This window comes from Phalangium opilio, unplaced genomic scaffold (assembly GCF_054372755.1).
Source record: "Phalangium opilio isolate 3A_F unplaced genomic scaffold, DU_Popi_V2 ptg000013l_1, whole genome shotgun sequence".
In the NCBI taxonomy this organism is placed as follows: domain Eukaryota; kingdom Metazoa; phylum Arthropoda; class Arachnida; order Opiliones; family Phalangiidae; genus Phalangium; species Phalangium opilio.
Window position 1 is genome coordinate 9,522,744 of NW_028324148.1, and position 19,340 is coordinate 9,542,083.

At 35.1% G+C, this 19,340-nt stretch overlaps 2 protein-coding genes across 2 annotated transcripts; both read left to right on the forward strand.

Moving 5' to 3' along the window:
- The first annotated feature begins 6,219 nt into the window (after positions 1–6,219).
- On the forward strand, positions 6,220–8,244 carry LOC149708866 (uncharacterized). The gene is made up of 2 exons (XM_089864346.1): positions 6,220–8,063; positions 8,144–8,244. The coding sequence occupies exon 1, from the start codon at positions 6,261–6,263 to the stop codon at positions 6,753–6,755; it is 495 nt and encodes a 164-aa protein (XP_089720472.1). The 5' UTR covers positions 6,220–6,260; the 3' UTR covers positions 6,756–8,063; positions 8,144–8,244.
- Positions 8,245–16,709: 8,465 nt separating this feature from the next.
- LOC149708867 (uncharacterized) lies at positions 16,710–18,491 on the forward strand. Its single transcript, XM_089864347.1, has 3 exons — positions 16,710–17,275; positions 17,342–17,476; positions 17,536–18,491. The coding sequence occupies exons 1-3, from the start codon at positions 16,738–16,740 to the stop codon at positions 18,003–18,005; spliced, it is 1,143 nt and encodes a 380-aa protein (XP_089720473.1). The 5' UTR covers positions 16,710–16,737; the 3' UTR covers positions 18,006–18,491.
- The last annotated feature ends 849 nt before the right edge of the window (positions 18,492–19,340 follow it).

Below are 19,340 nucleotides of genomic sequence, written 5' to 3' on the forward strand. Positions count from 1 at the left end.
AACAAAGAAACACGTAGTTTTTGAAGACAAATAAAAACAATGATTTTAATTCAAATCACTTACTCCGAATCGCACATTATAATTTTTCTCAAACTAAAGGTTTTGGATACTTATCATATTTATTAATATAGAACATGAATTAAAAAATACATAATAATCCTATTATCAAAGATGGGATCTTTTATTATTATCAAAGATGAGATTTTTCATTATTGTTATAATTAAAGGAGTTCGAGGAAAATGTTCGCCCATTTTTGTTTTTTAAAGTTTCTTCAAATTCCGGAGCATAATTAACTTCATTCCAAACCAATACTCTTTTGTCAACACATAGATTAAATGGGAATTTATTATGGTGACCAGGATTAAACATATGTCCGACATTTATATAGAACGTTGAGATGCAGTCGATCAAAACGACTTGTCGCACTTCGCTATTTCGAAACGAGCGATATGGATGTCTAAATTTATTGCACATCACTAGACTCGGTCATCTCTTCAAGAGTATATTTCGTTTCCCTTAAATATACCGGTGCATATGACTCTCAAGATAAAAGCGCACTAGGGTCTCCTACATAATATCAAAATGCGACCAAAGGAATACTATCAATAATGCACAGTCAAAGCTATAATGACGTGCGAGATTATGATACCATTTTAAGGTATAAAAAGCCAAGACACTGAGTTAAACAGTCATTCTATTACCAGTAAAGTTCGATGAGAAAGGATCATTCAACAAATACAATGTAAGTACAACTCTGTTGTCTTAGATATTTTGTGTTAAATATATTTATTATATGCTCGGAAAATGACTGTGTAAATGGTACGTTGATCATTCCCATCGCTAGGTTTAAGAAATCCATCGTCGTAGAGTTTGATTTCCTCGACTGGCGTGCTACTATTAATGGACGGGAAAAAATAGCGAAAGAAGTGGCGGTTACTATATAGTATGGAGAAAACACCGAGAGTGGGATCATGGACATTCATGGCACCCAACCCCGAAAACGAAGTAACGCAGGAGGCTAAACATCAAAACCGGTGGTTGCTGAACGATTTACACGGGCTTGGATTTGACGATGGAGTAACTCCCTACGAGTGCCTGAGAGGCGCCGTGCAATATTATGATAGTGTATTTTGTAAGGGAGATGAAAAATGCCTATTTTTGTCGGACATTATACACCGGGACGTTATCGAATTAAGTGGGGTAGAGGGTGGGCAAAGGCTAACGAAATCGACGAAGATGGCCCGATGATCACGTGTATAAATAACCATTAGACTATCTTTAATAACAAAAAATAATTTGCGCGTTGTCAAAATGTATTTTATTTTCTGAATGGGTCTATTGTCACGAGGTGATTGTAAGCAGTAATCTAGAAAATGAATAAAAAATGAATAAAAAAATCTAATGTTTTTTATTTTTCAATATTCATATTTGATACGAAAGATTAAAATATTGCAAAATGCTGATGGGTGATGTTGGTAGGTTCCAGTAGCGCTTTATCCAACTTGGACGTTATAATCATCCATAAGTTTACGTGGTCAATACGGGATTAGCAAATACTCCGGGTGAACATTGAACCGTCATTTATTTCTCGAGAAAGAAGAATTGCGAATTCTTTGATAGTTTCGGCAACCCACCGGATTTCCTCCAGTTTAACAATTTTGTCGAGAAAAATAGTTTAACCGTCACTTTCAATTCGAAGCAACTGCAAAACAACAGCGGCAAAACGTTCGGGGGATATTGCGTATATTTTACTTTAAATAGATGTCGAGGAATAAATTTGAACGATATTGTTATTAAATTTACCAATGATACAAATATTAATGACCTTATGATTTCCGAATTTGTGGAGAAAAAGTTTCCAATAAAATTTTTACCGTAACAAATCGTTTTTATTATTGTACTGTTTATACAGTATATTGTTATGGCCGTTAGCTAACGTCGAGACACCGTCATCCAGGATGAAACGTTTATCGTTGTACGGGTTCAAACACAGCTTGCGGATTACAAATATGCGACAACGTAACGGTATCGGTGAACAAAAGTACAATACAAGATCGTAAAGTAACCGAGGAACTAACAAGTACCATGTGAGTATTATATTTTTATATCCCAACACAGTCCATACGTCCCTGAATATCTATAGGCACGACAACTCACCCATTCGTACCATTAGGTTCAAAAACTCAATCGTGGTGGACTTTGAGTTTCTCCTTTCGCCGATGGTACTCGTCAAGTAATTTCGCGCGGACATACTCCAAGATAAGATCGGCTTCTGGTCGAACCTCTAAGGCTGTTACCAATGTATCATACGACTCCGGAAGACTGCATAATAGCATACATGTGAAATCTGATTCTTTCATGTTTTCTCCGATACCTCTTAGATGTTCGATAATTTCAAGCATGGCGGTAATGTGTTGCTGCATAGTTTGTCCGTCCCGCAGTCGCAGTTTGTGTAATCTTCTGAGAAGATATAACTTGCTAGTTATATTGGCTTGTTCATGAAGCTTTTTGAGTGTGGTCCACATGGCCCTTACCGATTTCGCGTTCATGATGTGCACCTCCTCCACTGCGAGAGCTATTATGGATTGAGCCTGACGGTCCCGTTTATTCCAATCCGCCGGTACATCTGTAGCTGGTTTGTCCTCATTTACGACTTGCCAAAGATTGTCCCTCGTTAGTACCATCTTCATTTTAAATTTCCAGAGTTGATAATTTGTGTCGGTTAGTTTCGTTATCAGTAACTTCGGTTCTCCGTTTACTGCCATATCTATCACTTAACTACAGGTGCCTGAGGCTTTAACTAACCCTACTAACTATTCACTTGTTCAATCGCAGGAAGCACGGACTGAGCCCATAACCTATTAGAATGAAGCAACGAGGCTAACTTAACATGGCAACAGTTTATTCACAAGTGGAAGTTTAAAATACAGAGTTAACGCATTTATATATCTTTAGTATACATTAGTAAAAAAACTACAATAAAACATTAGTTGACATATTATTGATCTACAGCTGTACGGCACCGTCGCTTATCTATGATGACGCCAACAGGTCGCACAACTTTGGAGAGTCGTGCTAAGATTGTGAAGGAGGCTGCCGCAACAGCAGTTGAAGTAACCCCGAGAGTCGCATCGTGGTCATTTGCACCTCTTTACCCAGAACATGAATTATCTCCGGAGGCAAAACAGCAAAACCGGTGGGTATACCACAACCTTCACGGTCTCACCTGGGATCATGGTGTTATTCCATATAATAAACTGGAAGTGTGTTTAAACGAAGCCATCCAAGGTTATGAAAGAGTGTTTTGCAAAGGAGAAGAAAAATGTTTATTTTTGTCAAATATTATTCATCGGGATGTAATTGATTTAAGTGGTGTCGGTTGCCCCAAAGCATCCGATATTGACGAAGATGGGCCCATGATTTCCTGTTTAGTAGGACATAAGGTTATATTTAAAAATGGTAAATATGTATGTGCCCTATTAAAATTTATAAACATGAAGAGGATGTCATATCTCAAATTGAATAAAAATAAAACAAATTGTAATAATTAACGTCTCTTGTCCGACTTCTTGTTATTGAACGCTAAAAGGAAATGCAATGTCTCAGATAAATTTTACTCCTACACGTATATAAATAAAATGATATAAAAACATTATTCAAAGAATGGAAAATTTCCTGGTTAATAAAAAATAGTATAAAAAGTAAGAGGCGATATGAACATACACAGTTTCAAGATAATTTCGAACGACAAGTACTCAAAGTCAATACCAACTTGGAAAATTTCCTGGTCAATACAAACTAGATTAAAAAATTAAGAAGTGATTTAATCAAAGAGAACATACACAGTTTCAAGATGTATTCCAAAGAGCAGTACTCAAAAATGAGATAAAAACATTATTCAAAGAATGGAAAATTTCCTGGTTCTAGTGTAAAAGTAAGAGGCTATATGAACATAACACAGTTTCAAGATGATTTCGAAAAACGGTGTATAAAATGAGAGATACCACAAGGAAAGATCCAAAGACGTTGTAACATGTCTTTCAATCCAAATTCATTATTTAATCTAGCTAAGAGTACTATGCGTGACGTATTTTGTCAGTGGCACGCTGATAAAGAAAGTAGTAGCTGGGATTTGTTCAAGTCGAGGGCTGTGCCTACATTACTGGCCAAGACTCTGGAACCATTGTTATTGGAAACGGTGGACAACGAAATGTTTTACGAAGATGCCGCAATATACGATACAGACATGGATTTCTGGTCATACCTAATAACCGGCGTTAGGATTGGATATGACCAATATAATTATATGATGGCTCCATGCGATTGGATCCCTGTATGGGTTAATAGAAACCATGTTATTTGGGACTACTACCGATTTGAAATTACTATTGATTTTCCGGTTCAAGATCCTTATTGTATCAATTGCCATGAAGACGAACCCGGGTATAAAAAGTACTATAAAATATGTGGAACGTGTTACCATGCTAATCAAGGTGACGTGGGGTAGAAAAATGACTGGGGTTGTAATATGTCGATTCCGGAGTTCCGCGGAAGCCGTGGAAAGGTGTAGAGCTCGGCATTTTCGATCAATTATCTACTTTATTTTATCTTTATCCATACCCGAAAATTATCCACAGAACTTACATGTTAAATCGTATTATAATCCACAAATTTGTTTATAAATAATCGGTTATCCGCCAATTTGTGGATAATTGATCGAAAATGCCGAGCTCTAGAAAGGTGACATGATAATCGTATGTCGTTTGCACAAATTCAAATTGCACGGTGGAATTTGTGTCTGGTCGATAGATAGCTCGATCAAAGGCCTGAGTAGAGGTAAAGTGGAACTTATATATCATTAGGTGGTGGAAAAGCAGTAGAAAAGTGGTCAAACTGTGGTGAACAAAAAAAAATCAGGTTGAAATCCTATTGGGTTTAGTAAGGGGAGGTACTATATCAAAGCGGTGAGCTTCAGTTAAAACCAGCATTGACGGACTCTATTCATCTTTGCAAGATAAAATAAGAAAATTCAAGGAGATTTTATTGTTTTGTATTCGTCCACAGCAAGCACCTCCTTCCCGGTAAAAAACCGCGTCATCTGCTTTTTAAATTTTTATACTTATTTTTGTATAATGCTAAATTGTCCCGAAGTGGCGCCCTAAGTGCCACCGCCTAGTATATTTTTTGTACAACATAAAAGGGCGAGCTGAAAGCAAAAATGAGTCAGTTTTGCCTTGTCGATTTGAGCGACCTTCGCGATTTATTCTTTGAACTTGAATATAAGTATTTTCTCACGAAGTGCGTTTTTGTTCACCACGCTATGGATTATTTGGTAATTATATTTTAAGTCAGTCATGGATAATAAGTCCTTTAAACGGGAACCTGGGAACTTCTAGTATTATTTATAATATAATTTCTTTGTGAATCGTGAAGTTAGGCCCACTTTCCTACATTTTAATTTTACGGTTACAGTATAAAAGCCAAACCTTTTGAAAACCAAATTATTCAACCTATGAAAAAAATAATGTATAAAAGCTCTTCTAGTAATGAGTCAAACCGAGTTAAGTAAGTTCGCGGGGCAACTCAACTATCAAATCATCCACTACCGTTAACGAAGTTTCCGGCTCTCTCGAGTGACCGGGAATTGAAAGTAAAATGTTCACAATCCTCGACAATAATCGCGTCGTATGTACGATCCATCGCGTCAACCGTTCCAAATTTATATGGCATCACCGAAGATGGACTGTCCTACCAACAGAAAGGTGTCCAGTACTGGTGCGATCTCTACCTGAACCATCGTCCAGAAGACGTGGAACTTCTTCTTACGACAACAATCCTTCTATCTTAGCTTAAAACATGCGTACTAGATGACACACCACCGGTCGAAGCTCAGAGCTCTACATCAGTTTCAAATACTCCGGCAACAAAAATCAGTCGTCCCAGTCGTCCATTAGCACGTTATTTCCGATGTTTATATTTGTTAAAAACTAAATACTTATGATATGATGCACATCTTATTATGCAACGTATTGGACTACAGAAAGAAAACACGATCAATTGCATCCCATCTAACACGGAAACATACTTCAGCTTTAGCTGGGATTCTATAAGATTTTTGGATTTTCCGGTTTTTACCTGATGGTCTAGAAACCCTAATCGCTAAGGGAAAGGATCCGATCACTTCCGATCTTTAAACAAATTTCGCCAACCGGAACAAGTTGAATTACTATTAAGGTAACAAGCCTATCCTTACGAGTATATGGATAGTTTTGACAGATTCAACGAAACGGAATTACCTCCCAAAGATGTTTTCTATAGTGTCTTAACCGAAGAAACTATTTCTGGTGAAAGTTACAACAATGCAAAAGAAGTTTGGAGGAGATTCAGTATTAAAACTCTAGATGATTTTCATGATCTTTATGTGACGGTAGATTCACTCCAGTTAGCGGACGTCTTTGAGAATTTCAGAGATATGTGCAAGGAATACTATGGTCAAGACCCTGCTCACGCGTTTACAAGTCCTGGATTTGCTTGGGAAGCCGCTCTACACATGACTAAAGTCAAAATGGACTTGTTTCTAGACCCTGATATGCACCATTTTATTGAGAAAGAAATTCGGGGCGGTGTTAGTATGATAAGTCAAAGATACGCTCAAGCAAACAACCCGTATATTCCGGAAACATATGATACATCTAAACCGAAAAATGAAATCATGTACCTTGATGTAATTAACCCTCTATCTGAATTCCAATGAGTTTCACATCATGATATGTTAAATTATACAGAGCTTCACATTTTCAACTGCTCAGATGTTTCCTCATATGGGTGTTTATTAGAGGTAGATTTAGAATATCCTGAAGAGTTACACGAAGAGCATAACGATTATCTCCTAGCACATGAATCATTTAAAATTCGTGAGCATATGTTCTCAGGTTTTTATGTTAAAATGATGGAAAATTTAAATATTCCTATCAAAGACACTCTTCCCAAATTTATATGATGGAGAGAAATACGTTATCCACTATCGAAACTTGAAGTGTTGTGTTTCTAAAGGAACGAAACTCTTGGCAGTTAATCGTATTGTAACGTCTAGACAAGAAGTCTGACTTTGACCCTATATTGATTTCAATACTGAGAAACGTAAAGCTGCAACCGACAAATTTTCCAAAAATATTCATAAACAACTGCGTGTACGGAAAGATGATGGAAAATCTTGGTAACAGAACTGACTTCCATCTAGTTCAGTCCTCAGATATGGCAGTTAAGATAGCATCCTCACCTGCCTTTGACAAGTTTACCATTTTTCATAATAAATTTTTAGGTTTAATCGATAGACCCATATACATATGATTCACAATTTTAGAATTATCTAAATTAACTATGTATGAGTTTCATTATGATTATATTAGATCAAACTACGGGAATCGGGCCCGCTTGTTCTTCACAGATACAGATTTCCTTATGAGACTGATGATATTTACAAAGATTTTGAAAAAGATCGGTTTGGTTTTTGTATCCAGCTAAGCACTTTCTTTATTCTAAGAAAATAAGTGTTAGGGAAAATGAAAGTTGAGTTAGGTGGTACTCCGATTCAAGCGTGGGTCGGACTGACTAATATCGAAAAATGCAACACTTTCTATGAACTTTTACATGGAAAAGTTGAATAAGATATAGCATGTCCTAAGTTTAGCTCCCTTCCAAAATGTATATTTGAATAAGGGATAACTGAGCGTTGTTCAAGTCAAACCAATTAGTCTCTTTTTTTTCTTCGAGGAAATTTTATTTTTGACAAAGAAATAAATTTTAAAAATAGCTGTCTACTTTATTCTGGGTATTCCTACATTAATCCTTTTCAAAGCACTAATATCTCGTTATGTTTTCTAGGAATTCAGAACTCAAGAGGGTACATTTTGGATATCTGTTTACTTGATCGATAAATTTTAATATATATTTATTTTCATCTTGAAAATTGGGTTTCTTCATGATTTCACCACCGTCCGACACAACTCTTATCATTTGAAAGTGCTTTTTATATTTCCAATATGAAGGAAATAAGATTTTAGTAAGTCACTATTCAACTTAGAAACGTTCTAAAAGTAAGTGAAATTAAAATGAGTAAGGAAAGCCACGTAACCGATGTAGTGGATATGAACGAATTGCTCTGATTTGCAAACGGCGAACGCAATCCCCTGGGGTGTAACAACAAACAAGTCCTGGACAGAACCTCTCCGTGAGTCCGTGACGTAAGTCTTATAACATTTGCAAAATATATTTCAAGTATAACTATTTTAATATCGAATGATGTTGGTAATCTTTTTATTAGTTTAGTATCACACAACAGGGGTAAATCAGTAGTGTACTGAATATAGTCATGAGAAGAACGGGTATAGGGATGTTGGTTTCATGGATAAATTTAAGCAATTCTAACCTTTGTCAGTCAGGATATTACGGGGTGTTAAAAGTATGTACCGTGCCACTGATATAAAAGTTTATTTTAAATTTACAGAAAAAGAGCTTCCAAAACTGGGTGGACCTATATTTATCTCACCGCCCAGAGAACATGGACATATTTATGACGTCTGTCTCATTTCCTGCACGAAACGTCCTCGTTTCTTGGCTAGCAATAAGCTTACACAGCCCACCACCAACCGAAGCCCAGGGTATGCCGTCGTCGTTCCAACCTCCATGGGCTTCCAATAAGGCGACATGTCGGCAAGTAATCAAACGTTCTTTACTACGTCAATCCGCCGATGTTAAAGGAGAAACGAAAAAGAAAACCGAACTTCTCGCCCTCTTGATCAAAACTTCGAGACAACGAAGGAGTAACAACATACATTTCCCTAGAGAAGTCTTCCTCGGATGTTTAACACATTAAACAATACCAAACGTCGGATATCGCTTTTCTAGATTCTGGAGAGTGGTGGAAGAAATGCCAACTGGAAATGCTACTTCCCGTGAGCCAATCGGCTTTAACTGGCCTAGCGGTTCTCTCCGCTATTGAAACCGTCGTCAAGCAGGACGAAAATATAATAAGGGCTCCCAACGTTGAATGCACATTCAGAGCCACAAACAATTTAAGTGAAGTGAGTAGCGTTATGAGAAAAAATCTTCATAATAATAATATTTCTAAATGAAAGTAAATCAAGTGATCTAAAACTATTGTAACATTTTCAAATTCAATAAAAATATATCAAATGCAATATAAAATGTATCAAATGCAATAAAAATATATCAAATGCAATATAAAATGTATCAAATGCAATAAAAAATGAATCAAATTCAATAAAAAAATATTTCAAATGCAATATAAAATATGTCAAATTATAAAAATATGACACAGAAATTGCTTTTCTGGATTCTGCAGAGTGGTGGAAAATGTCAATTGGAAATGCTACTGTCTTTGAACCAATCGGTCTCAACTGGTCAAGCGCGATTATCTCTTTCATGGAAACAATTTTGAAGCACGAGGAAAGTATTGTAAGTGCTCCCAACGTTGAATGCAAATTCATGGCCACGAGAACATTTAAATAAAATTATCGTTCTGTTTTTTTTTAAGGCCGCCCGAAAATATAAGGGCCATTTCACTCAAATGATGTGAATTAATGAAAAATTAATTATAACAATATATTAATTTTCATTTGATACTTTGTTTAATGAAATAATCAAGTAAAATATAAACACCAACTTTGTTAAGTCGAAAATTCACAAAAAACGTGTACATGTTAAGCCCAACCTAATTCTGCAGGGCCGGTAGGCCCTTGTAGATATGACTTGATACTCTTTTGTAACGTTAAAGCAAAATTCACATGCTTTTACCAATTTTCCTATGGAGATTAACATGGGGTTTTTCCTGATATTTAAGCACCTCTAACTGAAAAACTAGAGCGAAGTTACTTTTCGGAATACTCTTAATTTAACAATTAAGTATTCAGGGTGTGCGATCGGCTAGCCTAATCAGAAAAAATTAAGTCTAAGTATGTTAATTTTATTTAATTACGGAAGTACGGCTCTTGAGTTAAACGTCAGGTTAACCTGTTAGCGCGCTGATATCCATTTCTTCAATTTTCAACCAGATTGAGAACAAGGGAGGGCCTAGCTTTGTGCCTGATAACAAGTTTAGTTGACATTTTCAGTTTGCTTCATTCTGTGGAAGTTGAACCTATAGCGCTAGCAGCCTGCGTCCGCGAGTCGCGTGATCCAGGAGGCTATGATCTTAAGAATTTGTCTTTGAGCAGTCGACGCTTGTTTAGTATTTTCCGAGCTTGAACAACTTTATCTGGATTTTCTAACTAACTATAACACCCTTAGAAACAAATACTTTGTTATCAGGTCGAACTTTCGTCTAAAAAAGTAATTCAGGTAAATAATTACAGTTAATAGAAGTTTTTATATCGTTTGAACATAGCCAACTAGATTAGATAAAGCCCGTGCATGCCCAGAAATTTCTTTTCTAAACTGGCTTTTTAAGAACGCCAAGAGTGGCCGCAAGGTAGCGTATTATGGACTATGAATGATGACGTACGTCGATGACGATGACGTAGTAGCCGGCTCACCAATTGAATTTTTTTTTCTCAACGGTTGTCGGTTAACGCTTGGGCAGCTCGGCCACCACGGGTCCGCCGGCACGGGGCCGTTTACTTTTCGACAAAATAAACGTTAAATATACAGGTAAAAGTTAATTTTATTGTAAAAATTTGTTTATCTACGTTTTAGGTTCAAATATATAACTATTTTAAAATTTTAAATACCTTTACCTAGACATCCTAAGCGAAAATTTACGATATAGACTAGGGCCTTGGTCTTTACCTTGAATGAATTTTTATAAATGGTTTTAAATTTCTTTCAGTATTAAAAATGGTTTATTGCTTTGTTCCAACTTGTAAAAGTAGTGATTGGAATAAGAAGGAAGGCCGAAGTTTCCATAGAATCCCGAAAAAGGATGTTGACAGAAAGAAATGGCTTGTTGCAATATTTGGAGTAGATCATGATGAGAGGAACGATGAAAATTTACACAATCCAGGCGCAAGAGTTTGCAGTGATCATTTTAAGCCATCTGATTTTAGTATTTCAACTACAAGAAAATCTTTACTGACATTTGCTATTCCATCTGTATTTGCCAAAGCTGTCACTGAAAACCCTTCATGCGAACAGACATTGGAATCTCACGAGAAAAGAAATACTCAATTAAACAGATCACCATTATCAGGAATCATCAATGAAAATAACCAAGAAAATCTTCCTTTTCAATCTAATTCTAATGGAAATCCATATTTATCTCCTCCTAAGAAAAAAAGGTCTCTCGAATTAGTACTGTGTCAAAATGTTGAAGAAAAGGCAGACTGTGATAATATTAATCAGTATTCAACTCCAAGGAAAGAAATATCAACTCCTGTGAAAGCTTCAAATTGTACAAAAGTCAGACGTAGAAGGTTGTTATTTGAAAGTTACAGTGATAAAACAACCGTAGTTTCGAATTCAAATAAAAAATTGAATATCTCTAATATCACGGACACGCTCAAAGAAAAATGTACCGAAGAAAAGGCAATCCAAGTGTCCGTTCCAGTACTTTGTAGGAGACGTAAAATAACATCAACCAGAAAACAATCTAGGGTTATTTACAAATTGAAAAAAAAATTGAGAAACTGAAAAACAAGGTGTCTCAACTCGTAACAGTTAACAAACAACAAAAGAAGGAGATGAAAGGAAATGAGTTTGTACAATTACGTAAAATTATTGAAGACAGTAAAACTGATTTGAAAGCTTCATTTCTTTTGGAGCAAGTATTATCATTTCAAAAGGAGAAAATGCCATTTCTTGAATCAACCCTTAAAATCTGCTGCATACTATTCAGAAAATCACAAAGTGCATATGAATTTATTAGAGACCTTGGCATCCTCAGACTCCCTCACAGAGTTACATTGGCAAGATACGTTGGGCATTCTTCTGGCGGGAAAGGTATAAATGATCTTGTGAAGCTGAGATTGAAAGAACAGTTTGGAAAAATTCAAAATGAACATGAAACATTAGGCTCTCTAGTTATGGATGAAATGTCCATTAAGCCGAAACTTATCTATGATCGTAACATGGACACATTTTTTGGCCAAACCGCTTCCACTGGCGAGGATTTAACACTAGCAACACACCTGTTATGTTTTGTATTTCATGGAATCACAACAAATATCCGAATACCAGTCTCATTTTATTTTACTGCCAATACTGATGGAGTGACCTTACACAAATATTGTTTGGAAGTAATGAATCTTGTTGAAGAAAGTGGATTTGTTGTTTTACGTTTCGTGTCAGATAATGCTAAGATCAACACAATGGCCTACAAAATATTTGGAAATGGAACATTAACTCATGTCATACCACACCCTTTGGATGGGAAACGAAAATTATTTTTTGCGTTTGACCAGAGTCACCTTATAAAAAATTTGCGGTCACTGTTCCTATCACGGGATATGACGTTTATTGGCCTAGTCATTACGGCAGATTTCATTAAGAAACTCTACAATATGCAGAAAGAAAATCTAGTCAAGCCTGTACGTTTCCTAACTAGGAAAGTAGTATTTCCTAACAACCTTGAGAAGATGAACGTACTACGGGCTATACAAATAGGGGTCGACTAATCTGCAGGTACTCTGAATGTCTGAAATGCAGTCCACGGTAGGAAACCTACTATTTGTAGTATGCAGGTTCGGTTCACATTTACAAATATAAGAAAGCAATACTATAATTCATTGACTAACATACAGTCGAACAAAATTAGAGTTTCAACTCTGAAATCTCTTGACTAAAATGCAGTACTCTGAAATGCAGTCCTAGAAAATTATTATTTTCAACTCTGAAATCTATTGACTAAAATGCAGTACTCTGAAATGCAGTCCTCTAAAACTATTAATTTCAACTCTGAAATCTCTTGACTAAAATGCAGTACTCTGAAATGCAGTCCTCGAAAATTATTAATTTCAACTCTGAAATCGGTTGACTAAAATGCAGTACTCTGAAAAACAGTCCACGAAAATTATTAAATACTACTCTGAAATCTTTTGACTAAAACGCAGAACTCTGAAATGCAGTCCTCGAAAATTATTATTTTCAACTCTGAAATCTTTTGACTAAAACGCAGTACTCTGAAATGCAGTCCTAGAAAATTATTATTTTCAACTCTGAAATCTATTGACTAAAATGCAGTACTCTGAAATGCAGTCCTCTAAAACTATTAATTTCAACTCTGAAATCTCTTGACTAAAATGCAGTACTCTGAAATGCAGTCCTCTAAAACTATTAATTTCAACTCTGAAATCTCTTGACTAAAATGCAGTACTTTGAAATGCAGTCCTCGAAAATTATTAATTTCAACTCTGAAATCGGTTGACTAAAACGCAGTACTCTGAAATGCAGTCGTCGAAAATTATTATTTTCAACTCTGAAATCTTTTGACTAAAACGCAGTACTCTGAAATGCAGTCCTCGAATATTATTATTTTCAACTCTGAAATCTTTTGACTAAAACGCAGTACTCTGAAATGCAGTCCTCGAATATAATTATTTTCAACTCTGAAATCTTTTGACTAAAACGCAGTACTCTGAAATGCAGTCCTCGAATATTATTAATTTCAACTCTGAAATCTCTTGACTAAAATGCAGTACTCTGAAATGCAGTCCTCTAAAACTATTAATTTCAACTCTGAAATCTCTTGACTAAAATGCAGTACTCTGAAATGCAGTCCTCGAATATTATTAATTTCAACATTGAAATCGGTTGACTAAAGTGCAGTACTCTGAAAAGCAGTCCACGAAAATAATAAATTTCAACTCTGAAATCGGTTGACTAAAATGCAGTACTCTGAAATGCAGTCCTCTAATACTATTAATTTCAACTCTGAAATCTCTTGACTAAAATGCAGTACTCTGAAATGCAGTCCTCGAATATTATTAATTTCAACTCTGAAATCTCTTGACTAAAATGCAGTACTCTGAAATGCAGTCCTCTAAAACTATTAATTTCAACTCTGAAATCTTTTGACTAAAACGCAGTACTCTGAAATGCAGTCCTAGAAAATTATTATTTTCAACTCTGAAATCTATTGACTAAAATGCAGTACTCTGAAATGCAGTCCTCTAAAACTATTAATTTCAACTCTGAAATCTTTTGACTAAAATGCAGTACTCTGAAATGCAGTCCTCTAAAACTATTAATTTCAACTCTGAAATCTCTTGACTAAAATGCAGTACTTTGAAATGCAGTCCTCGAAAATTATTAATTTCAACTCTGAAATCGGTTGACTAAAATGCAGTACTCTGAAAAACAGTCCACGAAAATTATTAAATACTACTCTGAAATCTTTTGACTAAAACGAAGAACTCTGAAATGCAGTCCTCGAATATTATTATTTTCAACTCTGAAATCTTTTGACTAAAACGCAGTACTCTGAAATGCAGTCCTCGAATATTATTAATTTCAACTCTGAAATCTCTTGACTAAAATGCAGTACTCTGAAATGCAGTCCTCTAAAACTATTAATTTCAACTCTGAAATCTCTTGACTAAAATGCAGTACTCTGAAATGCAGTCCTCGAATATTATTAATTTCAACTTTGAAATCGGTTGACTAAAGTGCAGTACTCTGAAAAGCAGTCCACGAAAATAATAAATTTCAACTCTGAAATCGGTTGACTAAAATGCAGTACTCTGAAATGCAGTCCTCTAATACTATTAATTTCAACTCTGAAATCTCTTGACTAAAATGCAGTACTCTGAAATGCAGTCCTCGAATATTATTAATTTCAACTTTGAAATTGGACTGCTTTTCAGAGTACTGCACTTTAGTCAACCGATTTCAAAGTTGAAATTAATAATATTCGAGGACTGCATTTCAGAGTACTGCATTTTAGTCAAGAGATTTCAGAGTTGAAATTAATAGTTTTAGAGGACTGCATTTCAGAGTACTGCGTTTTAGTCAATAGATTTCAGAGTTTATATAATAATTTTCGAGGACTGCATTTCAGAGTACTGCGTTTTAGTCAACCGATTTCAGAGTTGAAATTTATTATTTTCGTGGACTGCTTTTCAGAGTACTGCACTTTAGTCAACTGATTTCAGAGTTGAAATTAATAATATTCGAGGACTGCATTTCAGAGTACTGCGTTTTAGTCAAAAGATTTCAGAGTTGAAATTAATAATTTTCGAGGACTGCATTTCAGAGTACTGCACTTATCCAACCGATTTCAGAGTTGAAATTAATAATATTCGACGACTGCGTTTCAGAGTACTGCGTTTTAGTCAAAAGATTTCAGAGTTGAAAATAATAATTTTCGAGGACTGCATTTCAGAGTACTGCGTTTTAGTCAAAAGATTTCAGAGTTGAAAATAATAATTTTCGAGGACTGCATTTCAGAGTACTGCACTTTAGTCAAAAGATTTCAGAGTTGAAAATAATAATTTTCGAGGACTGCATTTCAGAGTACTGCGTTTTAGTCAAGAGATTTCAGAGTTGAAATTAATAGTTTTAGAGGACTGCTTTTCAGAGTACTGCATTTTTGTCAAGAGATTTCAGAGTTGATATTAAAAGTTTTCGGGGACTGCATTTCAGAGTACTGCGTTTTAGTCAACCGATTTCAGAGTTGAAATTTATTATTTTCGTGGACTGCTTTTCAGAGTACTGCACTTTAGTCAACCGATTTCAAAGTTGAAATTAATAATATTCGAGGACTGCATTTCAGAGTACTGCATGTTAGTCAAGAGATTTCAGAGTTGAAATTAATAGTTTGAGAGGACTGCATTTCAGAGTACTGCATTTTAGTCAATAGATTTCAGAGTTGAAATTTATTATTTTCGTGGACTGCTTTTCAGAGTACTGCACTTGAGTCAACCGATTTCAAAGTTGAAATTAATAATATTCGAGGACTGCATTTCAGAGTACTGCATTTTAGTCAAGAGATTTCAGAGTTGAAATTAATAGTTTTAGAGGACTGCATTTCAGAGTACTGCGTTTTAGTCAACCGATTTCAGAGTTGAAATTAATAATTTTCGAGGACTGCATTTCAGAGTACTGCACTTTAGTCAAAAGATTTCAGAGTTGAAATTAATAATTTTCGAGGACTGCATTTCAGAGTACTGCACTTATCCAACCGATTTCAGAGTTGAAATTAATAATATTCGACGACTGCGTTTCAGAGTACTGCGTTTTAGTCAAAAGATTTCAGAGTTGAAAATAATAATTTTCGAGGACTGCATTTCAGAGTACTGCGTTTTAGTCAAAAGATTTCAGAGTAGTATTTAATAATTTTCGTGGACTGTTTTTCAGAGTACTGCATTTTAGTCAACCGATTTCAGAGTTGAAATTAATAATTTTCGAGGACTGCATTTCAGAGTACTGCATTTTAGTCAAGAGATTTCAGAGTTGAAATTAATAGTTTTAGAGGACTGCATTTCAGAGTACTGCATTTTAGTCAAGAGATTTCAGAGTTGAAATTGATAGTTTTAGAGGACTGCATTTCAGAGTACTGCATTTTAGTCAAGAGATTTCAGAGTTGAAACTCTAATTTTGTTCGACTGTATGTTAGGCAATGAATTATAGTATTGCTTTCTTATACTTGTAAATGTGAACCGAACCTGCATACTATAAATAGTAGGTTTCCTACCGTGGACTGCATTTCAGACATTCAGAGTACCTGCAGATTAGTCGACCCCATACAAATATTCTCCAAGCCATTAACTTCAGCTCTGAAAACAATGTTGCACCTGCGTTATGTGGATGAAGACCAAAGAGAAAACTTGGAAGCCACAATCTTTTTTATGGAGACCATAAGAAAATGGCATGAAATTCATGAAATTGCCAATAGGACACACGCCTTTCATTCTCGCAATGATAATAAAATACCATTTTCGGACTTGGATGATGAACGATTAGAATGGCTTCTGGAAGACTTTCTACCTTTTTTATCAATGATTCAAGTTAACGCTACAAACAAAATGGAACGTTTATCAGATGAAACATACGAAGCACTTCAACTTACAACAAGATCCACAGTTGATTTAATTAAATACCTCCTTGAAGGGGGATTCCATTACGTGCTTACAAGAAAGCTGTCAAGTGATGTAGTTGAGATGACGTTTAGCCATTTACGTAGCTCAGGAGGTCGAAATGACCAAATGGATGTTAGAGCTGCTACTTTATCTATTGAAAGGTCTTTAAAAGTAGGAATCATCAAATCATCTGGAAGCTCTAATGTTGGTTCGACCACCTGTTTAAGAGAATCGCTCAGTTCCGGTATGCATACTGTTAACCATTCTCTCTACGATAGTGTATTACATATTTGTTTCCTTTTAATTGCAGAATTGTTACAGAATAACAGGAAATCATTCCATGAGCGCTTGCAAACACCTAGCCCGGCAAATAAACACTTACAGCCAGTATTATCGTGGCGTTTAATAAAGTTTCTAAATCAAATGGAAGTGACGACGGGACATGGTAATATTTTTCTTAAAAAATATTTTATGTAGAGGCTATAATTCGCCTCCTTTTTCTAGATTTTTGCATGGTAACAATTAGAAATTGTTCAGTAGCTTTAATTGGGGGCTATATTGTACGTGTAGCCGAAGAAAACACCAACTGTCCTGGATGTTTAGAAAAATTAATCCAGCCCAATTCTGAAGCTCCATTGCTCTATCTAATTAAAGCAAATGATAATGGCGGACTTAAGTATCCAAGTCGGCTTCTAATATGTTTATTAGTTATCGTGTTAGACTTTGTACAATCTTCAATCACCCAGTTTCCCAAACAAAATATTTTAGCTACATATGTAGAAACGATATTGCCCTATTTTCAAAAGCCTTTAAAATGTGAAGATGATTGTGGGAATTTGAATCTTTCTAAATTACTCTTAGAAAAATTTTTAAGACCCTTACTTTATAATTATGCCAAAGATGTTTCTGATAGGAAAGAGAAAGTTAAGAAGTTTAGGGCTAAACCATTATCAAGAAAACTTCTAAAAGTTTAATTCTCAATTAATTCAATTGCAATGATATGCAAGTTCCTATTTTTTTTTAATATTTCTGTGATAAATAAATTTAATTGCTATAAAGTGAGTTGAAATAGTCAAAAGCAATATTAAAGTGATTAAAAATTGTTCCTATCAATTGCTATTATATGCAAGTTCTTTTTTTAAATTTTGGTGATAAATAAATGTAGTTTAATAAGTTTTTAATAGTCAAAAGCAATATTAAAGTGACTAAAAATTGTTCCTATTTGAAAATAAAGCTTTGCTTTAAACCTTAATCATGAGTACTTTTTATTTAAATATATTTGGTGTTCAATTTCAATTTTCAATATAAAAATAAATTATAGGACTTACATTTATAACTTTATAGACAGCCCCTTAATAAGTTTTTGGAATTTCAACCTTTATGACCGACCCCCGAAACTCATAGTCCAAAACACGCCATCGAGCGACCTACCGGAGAACTAAAACTTGGCAAGGAGTATGTAAAATATCTCCCCCTCTCCAGCGGGCATGCACGGGCTTTATCTAATCTAGTTGGCTATGGTTTGAAATACGTTTTCCGACGTTCTTTACGGCCAAGGCTTAGTAAGTCTCTGTAAAGACTGCAAATTCTGCAATATAGTCTTTATAGTGTCATTCCTCTTTAAAGATTATTAAAAAAGCTAATTTCCAGCTCCTTTTTTGGAATTCTGTTGTCTGTAGTCTGCTTCGTTTCCTGCTAGAAACATATCCTAGGTTTTACCGGATTTACGGGGCCCTTCCAATTTGAAGTAAAAATGTTATATCTATTCAATTTCTTAACGTGTTGATTCTTAAAATAGAGTGTTTTCACCTTGTCAAAAGTTAGAAAACTTCAAAATACTACTGGAATGATGACAAAAAGTTTAATGTGTTTTCACTAGGGAAGTTAAACGAGTGGTGTTTATTTAATTCAACATTCCCATATGAGGTATACACGGTTTCATTATTTGTTAATCTCACTAAAATTCTACTAATTTGAAGGTGTGTGATATAATTCCTGAAACTCAACCAACGCATCATCATTCGTTAAAACAATTTTTAATCCTAATGATGTTACGTAATCATTTTTTAAACTATTTGTTACCAACAGTGGATTGTTTAATCCATAAATAGAAGTAACAGTGGTGCTGGTTAATCCAGGAGGACAGTGTCGTTATGTAATTTTATTAGTGAAATAATTTTCATGTTTACATCAGCGGAGAATTTTCCAACGTAACCACGTGGGAGTCAAAGAGTTACGCTGTTCGCCAATCGGTTACACGCTATTTCCACAGTCCACATTGCCCTTTGTTTATTAAATTGCTATGAATT

Excerpts from the sequence above, each read along its gene's own strand:
- LOC149708867 (XM_089864347.1), top strand. The coding sequence starts at position 16,738 with ATGTTGCACCTGCGTTATGTGGATGAAGACCAAAGAGAAAACTTGGAA. Across the intron at positions 17,276-17,341 it reads AAGAGAATCGCTCAGTTCCG|AATTGTTACAGAATAACAGG; the intron begins GTATGCATACTG and ends TTTTAATTGCAG. Across the intron at positions 17,477-17,535 it reads GGAAGTGACGACGGGACATG|ATTTTTGCATGGTAACAATT; the intron begins GTAATATTTTTC and ends TCCTTTTTCTAG.
- LOC149708866 (XM_089864346.1), top strand. The coding sequence starts at position 6,261 with ATGGATAGTTTTGACAGATTCAACGAAACGGAATTACCTCCCAAAGAT.